At 39.8% G+C, this 7,788-nt stretch overlaps 1 protein-coding gene across 1 annotated transcript in view; it reads left to right on the top strand.

The window, feature by feature from the left end:
* Window positions 1-263: 263 nt before the first annotated feature.
* ilkap (integrin-linked kinase-associated serine/threonine phosphatase) overlaps window positions 264-7,788 on the top strand; it is a 14,380-nt gene continuing 6,855 nt past the window's right edge. The window contains exons 1-6 of the mRNA XM_055166658.1: window positions 264-623; window positions 4,202-4,336; window positions 4,434-4,587; window positions 5,340-5,446; window positions 7,302-7,395; window positions 7,509-7,596. Coding sequence (XP_055022633.1) covers window positions 581-623; window positions 4,202-4,336; window positions 4,434-4,587; window positions 5,340-5,446; window positions 7,302-7,395; window positions 7,509-7,596 — 621 coding nt within the window. The 5' untranslated portion in view covers window positions 264-580. The remainder of the gene's footprint in view (window positions 624-4,201; window positions 4,337-4,433; window positions 4,588-5,339; window positions 5,447-7,301; window positions 7,396-7,508; window positions 7,597-7,788) is intronic.

Genomic DNA, 7,788 nt, shown 5'->3' on the forward strand with positions numbered 1-7,788 from the left:
CATGAATGAACAGGAAAATCCCTCTGTGTAATCCATTTATTTCAACAAAGTAACTGTAATCCAATTACCACTCACTGAAACAGTAACTGTAACTGAATACAGTTACTCATCATTTGTACTCTGATTACATAACTCCGGTACATGTAATCTGTTACTCCACAACACTGTATATGAGCTTTAAAAATAAACTTTTGTACATGTTTAATAGTTTTTCCGTCTTGTGTCCGGGCGGTGGCGCTGCAGCTCCGCGTGTTTCACAGAAGAAGCACCGCGCCGCAGCGTCTGAACCGAGCCGCGAACTTTCACTCATTAAACATTAAAAATCACACATTTATCAAGTCTGCGCGCTCTGAAATCACGCTGCGTTTTTCCCCTGATAAAGTCTCTGACCTTTCGGGACGTTCTGGCGGATCACAGACGTTTCAGAGCGGAGGGTTTGTGACGTTTTAGCCGCGGCGGTGTTGGGGGCTAGTTAGCTCGGTGGCTAACAGCGGCTAACAGTGTCCATTGGTTTGTACGAGCGGCGGCTAACGGGAGCTAACAGGAGCTAACAGCGGCTAACAGCGGCTAACCGTGCGTCATGGACCTGTTCGGGGACTTGCCGGAGCCGACCCAAACCTCCGGTGAGGGATAAACCGTGTTTTAATTTTTTTTTTTTTTATTGCAGACATATAACAACAAGACAAAAAAAAAAAAAAAAACAATGTATATACAGTATAAGGTGCAGATTGGATTGTTGTTGCATCAATGCAAAGTCCAGTTCACAGTTATGGCAGGAGTGAGATATGGAAAATATACATTCATACACATAAACAAACATAAAAACACATAAACAAACATAAACACACATAAACACATAAACACATATAAACACATAAACAAACATAAAACACACATAAACATAAACACATAAAACACACATAAAACACAACACAAACAAACATAAACACATAAAAACACATAAACAAACATAAAACACACAAAACACATAAAACACACATAAACAAACATAAACACACATAAACAAACATAAAAACACATAAAACACACATAAACAAACATAACATAAACACATAAACACACATAAAACACACATAAAAACACATAAACAAACACACACATAAAACACAAACAAACATAAACACATAAAAACACAAACAAACATAAACACATAAAAACACATATAAAACATAAACACATAAACACACATAAAAACACATAAATATAAACACACATAAACAAACATAAAAACACAACAACATAAACACACATAAACATACTGCAACATGGGGGTGGTTTTCAAATTAACATACAGGGGAGCAGAAGGAATGAAACCAAAACTAAACATCTGTCTGCCTCCAAAGCATGAGTCTCTTGTAAAAAATAAAAATCTGCTTGTTTCCCCTGACAAAACAAAACAAAAAAAAACCTTTCCTTTTCAAGTCATTCCTAATCCCCTGACATTAATAGATAGAAGCGAAACAGACATCGGACAAAAACAGATGCACAGACAAACAAAGAGACAAACAGACAAAAAACAAACTAACAAAAACAAGACAAAATAAACTAAATAGAAATTGGGATAAACAGTGTTGGGAAGTTTACTTTTAAAATGTATTCCCCTACAGATTACAGATTACATACCCCAAAATGTAGTTTGTAACGTAATCCATAAAATTATTTAAATTAAATTAAATAATTTATTTTTTATTATTTCCTGTTTTAGTCCTGGTTTAGACCTGGTTTTAGTCCTGGTTTAGATCTAGTTTAGACCTGGATTTAGTCCTGGTTTAGATCTAGTTTAGACCTGGATTTAGTCCTGGTTTAGATCTAGTTTAGACCTGGTTTTAGTCCTGGTTTAGATCTAGTTTAGACCTGGTTTTAGTCCTGGTATAGTCCTGGTTTAGACCTGGTCCAAAATGTGAAAACAGGAAAATACCGTCATGTAATCCATTTATTTCAACAAAGTAACTGTAATCCAATTCCCACTCACTGAAACAGTAACTGTAACTGAATACAGTTACTCATCATTTGTACTCTGATTACATAATTCTAGTACATGTAATCTGTTACTCCCCAACACTGGGGATAAACCGCACTAAACACCAACATTTCACCTCAAAATCTCACAAAAACACAGCTAATAAATCCCAGTCTTCATTAAAACTGAGATTTGAAGCGCTTGAGCTGCTGATCACGTGAATAATAAAGAGTTTTTAAAGCTTTTTCATGAAACATCTGTCAGTTTGAAGTGATCCTGTCGTTATTGTTAAATAGAGTTTAACTGTATCGCGTTAAAATGCAAAACTATGAAACGAGTGCGTAATAATTAAGGAAAATCATTCTGCACCAGGCCCATTCAGGACGAACATGAAATTATGAGTCAGTGTCGTCTCGTTTTCTTTGTGTTTTTGGTCATTTTTAATCAGGCTTTTGGTGACCAGACGTCCATATATTTACCCGGGACAGTCCCAGTTTTGTGCCTGTGTCTCCTGTCCCATTTTAATGCAGTCACCCAGTGCAATGTCCCAGGTGTCCTTGTTTTTGACCAATTTGATCCCTGCCAACAGTAAAGAAACATTGTCATTTGTTTGGGTAAAATACAGAAAACCTGTTTAAAAAACAAACAAAACACAAAGAAAACGTGACGACACTGACTCATAATTTAATGTTCGTCCTGAATGGGCCAGGTGCAGAATGATTTTCCTTAATTATTACGCACTCGTTTCATAATTTTGCATTTTAACGCGCTACAGTTAAACTGTGACACATGTTCATCATGAATGGACCGTATACAGAACAATTTTCCTTAATTTCCTTAACATTCATTTCACAGTTTTATTATTACCAACCTCCATAAACCAGGAGGCGTCCCAGTTTTTGATTTTGAAAATCTTGTCACCCTAATCATGCTTTTCTGTGTTTTACTTAAACAAATGACAGTTTATGTCTCTCTTAACAGTTGGCAGGATCAGATTGGTCAAAAATAAGGACGCCTGGGACATTTCTTGTATAAAACTGAGACAAATCCCCTTTTTTGTTTAAATCTGCTGGCACAGGGGACACAGGCTCAAAACTGGGACTGTCCCGGGGAAACAGGGACGTCTGCTCACTCAAAGCTTGGGTAAAAAGTGCTTGAAATGAAATGCTGCATCCCCAGCGGTTTTTTCCATGTGTAATTTAATATTAAGTGGAATAAAGTGTTAAAACGTCTCAAAGAAAAATGGAAATGCAATTATCGTTGTAATTAATAACATCAGAAAACCTGCAGCTCCAAATTGTAGTAGCGAGTTTTATCATTTCAGTGTGGAGAATTCAGTCACAGCTTCCGACAAACCAGCATTGGCTACTGTTGTTGTGTTGTTTGGCAAGACACTTTGCTTCACCCCACTTGAGTGTGTAAAATGTGTCGTGTGAGAGATTCATAGTGGTCAGGCAGCTCTTTGATGCAGTGTGGCCAAGACTTAAATAAAAGAATCAATTTTTATTAATTTTTATTTAGAATTTTTTTATTTTTATATTTCATATTTCCTTTTTAATTTATTTAATTAAAATTTTAATTAAATTAAATTAATAATATTTTTATTTTATTATTTATTTTTTACTATTATTTGTTTAAATTATTTATTTTTTATTTTATTATTTTATTTAATTTTATTATATTATATATATATTTATTTTTTATTTTTATATAATGTTTTCGTTTTTATTAAAGACAAAAAAACCAAAACTCTTTCAGTCTTAATTTCCTGAACGTAAACAATACCCAATATTAAAGCTGCATTGTGTAACTTTTCTTGTGGAGATGTTATTACTTTGTCTAGATTGTTCCACAGTGTCGTTTTAAACCTTTCTATCTCCATGGAGACCGAACCAGACCAAGTTCCAGGTCAGATCTGTGGAGAGGCGACGCCGCTCACAGTCAGAATGTTTGATTTTCGAGTGATTTTTTTTTTTTACGGTAAAACCACCTGTGATTGAAGAAACATAAAGTAGAGCTGTTTAATGTCACACTGTGGAACATTTCCGGCAGAGAAATTACATATATACAAACTCCAACCAAAAAGTTACACAGTGCAGCTTTTAAATGCCACTTAAAACAAAAAATAGTCCTAATTTCTCTCTCGTTTTTCAGGATTCAAATGTGAAGAAATCACTCAATCAGACTGAATATTTTGGTGAATCTTGTCTCGTTTTCCAGCCCCGCTTCAAACCAAAGACGGGAGCCAGAACGGCGGGACCCAGGACGGCGCCCGCAAGCGTAAACCGAGCTCGGGCGACGACGACGACGAGGAGGAGGAGGAGGGGGAGGTGACGAAGAGGCTCTGCACAGAAGGTTCTCCGCTCACCAATGTTTGTCTCCTTTGGTGCTGCAGGATTGTGCGTGTGTGTGGGCTCTGGTTAAACCGGGTCTGGTGCTGGTCTGGTTCTAGGTCTGCCCGCCGTGCCCGCCGTGCCCGGTGTGCCCGTTGTGCCCGTGCTCAGGGGGTACGTGGCGGCGCGCAGAGGAGAGAGAGACGAGATGCAGGACGCCCACGTGCTTCTCCCGGACATGACTGATCTGCTCAGCACGAAACCAAAATCTGTGTAAGAAATATTTACTTTTAAATCAGATTTAATCAACAAAAAGGACCTTTCAGAGACCCTGGTTTAGTCCTTGTTTAGTCCTGGTTTATAACTGGTTTAGTCTCGGTTTAGTCTCTGTTTAGTCCTTGTTTAGTCCTGGTTTATAACTGGTTTAGTCCTTGTTTAGTCCTGATTCAGTCCTGGTTTAGTCTCGGTTTAGTCTCTGTTTAGTCCTGGTTTAGTGCTGGTTTAGTCTCTGTTTAGTCCTGGCTTAGTTCTGGCCCAGTCCTGGTTGTAGTCCTGGTTGTAGTCCTGGTTGTAGTCCTGCTTCAGTCCTGCTTTAGAACTGGTTTAGAACTGGTTTAGTCCTTGTTTAGTCCTGGTTTAGTCCTGCTTCAGTCCTGGTTTAGTCCTGCTTCAGTCCTGGTTTAGACCTGGTTTAGACCTGATTCAGTCCTGCTTTAGTCCTGGTTTAGAATGGGTTCAGTCCTGTTTTTTTTTCTCCTTTCTTATTTATATATATATGTATATATATATATATATTTTTTTTTGTGTGTGCAAATACAACAGCACTAAAGAACCAAAACTTAATTTATTTTATTTATTTTTTTGTTTCCTTTTGTTTTTTGTTTGTGTGTGTCTCTGTTGTGTGTTTGTCTTTTAAGTCTTGTTAAATACTCTCAAAATGATCCAAATTCTACATAAAACCAAATAAATCTGTGTGTTGTCGTGCGCGTGACCAGAGTCGGTGAGTTCTCTCTGTTTCGTTTTAGCTCTCGTCTGTCGTACTTCGCCGTGTTTGACGGACACGGAGGAGCTCGAGCTTCAAGATTCGCTGCAGAAAACCTCCACCTGAACCTCGCCAAGAAGTTCCCCACAGGTCAGCCACACCTTCACTTTCACTTTCACTTTCTCTTTCGGAGTATGAAGTCATTTGCCACGTTTACATGAGAGCTTTAATTCTGAATAAAAATTAATTCCGCTTTAAAAAGTCCATGTAAACACTTATTCCGATTTTAAAGCCGAGTGAATTTCTTCCTGGATCATGTTTCTGGTTTATTCTTGTTAAAAATAATGCTGGTGCTTCGGTGTGTGTTCGTTGTGTCGCCGTCGATCCGGTTCCACCAGTCTTGTCTTGGGACTTTGATCCACGTCTCTTTGGATTTGTGAGAGGGATGTGGGAGTGGGCTGAGGTTTTGTCTTCTTCCTCCTTTCCCCGACACTCTTCGCTTCTCCTGAGCTCATAGCAGAGGGTACGGGCACATAGTCGCTGAAACGGGCGGGTTTTAACGTTCTGGAATTTTACGGGCGGGTAGTAATCACACACGGGGACTAAACCAGGACTAAACCAGGACTACACCAGGACTAATCTTGGACTTGAGAAAGTGCGATCGAGCGACGGCGTGTGTGTGGGGATCTGCTCCGGTCCTTTTGCCTGCGGTCACCTGACGGACTACACGGGCGCACCTCTGAGCCTGTCCTGACACTGAGTCCTGTTTAAGTCCTGTTTTAGTCCTGTTTTAGTCCTGTTTTAGTCCTGTTTTAGTCCTGGTTCAGTCCTGGTTTAGTCCTGGTTTAGTCCTGGTTTAGTCCTGGTTTAGTCCTGGTTCAGTCCTGGTTTAGTCCTGGTTTAGTCCTGGTTTAGTCCTTTAGTCCTGGTTCAGTCCTGGTTTAGTCCTGGTTTAGTCCTGGTTTAGTCCTGGTTTAGTCCTGCTTTAGTCCCGCTTTAGTCCTGGTTTAGACCTGGTTTAGTCCTGGTTTAGTCCTGGTTTAGTCCTGGTTTAGACCTGGTTTAGTCCTGGTTTAGTCTTGGTTTAGACCTGTTTTAGACCTAATATAATCCTGGTTTAGTCCTGGTTTAGTCCCGGTTTAGTCCTGTTTTAGTCCTGTTTTAGACCTGGTTTAGACCTGGTTTAGTCCTGGTTTAGACCTGGTTTAGTCCTGGTTTAGTCCTGTTTTAGTCCTGGTTTAGTCCTGGTTTAGTCCTGGTTTAGTCCTGGTTTAGTCCTGGTTTAGTCCTGTTTTAGTCCTGGTTTAGTCCTGGTTTAGTCCTGGTTTAGACCTGGTTTTAGTCCTGGTTTAGTCCTGGTTTAGACCTGTTTTAGTCCTGGTTTAGTCCTGGTTTAGTCCTGGTTTAGTCCTGGTTTAGACCTGTTTTAGACCTGTTTTAGACCTGGTTTAGTCCCGCTTTAGTCCTGGTTTAGTCCTGGTTTAGACCTAATATAGTCCTGGTTTAGTCCCGCTTTAGTCCTGGTTTGGTCCTGTTTTAGTCCTGGTTTAGTCCTGTTTTAGTCCTGTTTTAGTCCTGGTTTAGACCTGGTTTAGTTTAGTCCTGGTTTAGTCCTGGTTTAGACCTGGTTTAGTCCTGGTTTAGTCCTGGTTTAGACCTGGTTTAGTCCTGGTTTAGACCTGGTTTAGTCCTGTTTTACACTGCGGTGAAAGTTTGGATGGTGTTTGATGACAGAAAAGTCGGGAGCAGCTGAAGTGTTTGTTTTCAGTCAGAACTTTTCCCCAGACGCTCAGACACATTAAATAAAAAAGATTTAACCAGTTTAACACGGAAACACCAGTTCAGAATTATTATTTCCATGGAGAATATTTGAATTTAAGATTTAAACCCGTCATGTGATCGTGGTGTGTGTTCTGTCGTGTGTTCTGTCGTGTGTTCTGTTGTGTGTTCTGTCATGTGATCGTGGTGTGTGTCCTGTCGTGATGTTTGCTCGTGTGTGTTTCAGGAGAGTCTGAGAACCTGGAGAAGCTCATCAAGAAAAGTCTGATGGACACGTTTAAACAGACGGACGAGGAGTTTCTGAAGAAAGCCTCCAGCCAGTCAGAACTTTCACTAAATATTTGATTTGATTATAATATTTTCATGAATGTGTCTGAGTTTGAGCAGAGTCCAGGTCTTTTCTCACAGAGACGCCGGTGTTTTGTGTTTTCAGGAAACCGTCGTGGAAGGACGGATCCACCGCCACCTGCGCCCTGGTGGTGGACGACACTGTGTACGTGGCCAACCTGGGAGACAGCAGTGCTACTGGTACTACTACTACTACTACTACTACTACTACTACTACTACTGCTACTACTAATACTAATACTAGTACTGCTGCTACTACTACACAAACACAAACTTTGTGCCAACTGCAAGGAAGCTACAGATTGAAAAAGCAGCTAATCCCCAGTTTACACCAAAGTGTAACAGCGTGAACGCAACAGCGACAC

The sequence above is a fragment of the Boleophthalmus pectinirostris genome, unplaced genomic scaffold (assembly GCF_026225935.1).
Source record: "Boleophthalmus pectinirostris isolate CB_2022bp ecotype Guang Dong unplaced genomic scaffold, ASM2622593v1 HiC_scaffold_9, whole genome shotgun sequence".
NCBI classification, from domain to species: domain Eukaryota; kingdom Metazoa; phylum Chordata; class Actinopteri; order Gobiiformes; family Gobiidae; genus Boleophthalmus; species Boleophthalmus pectinirostris.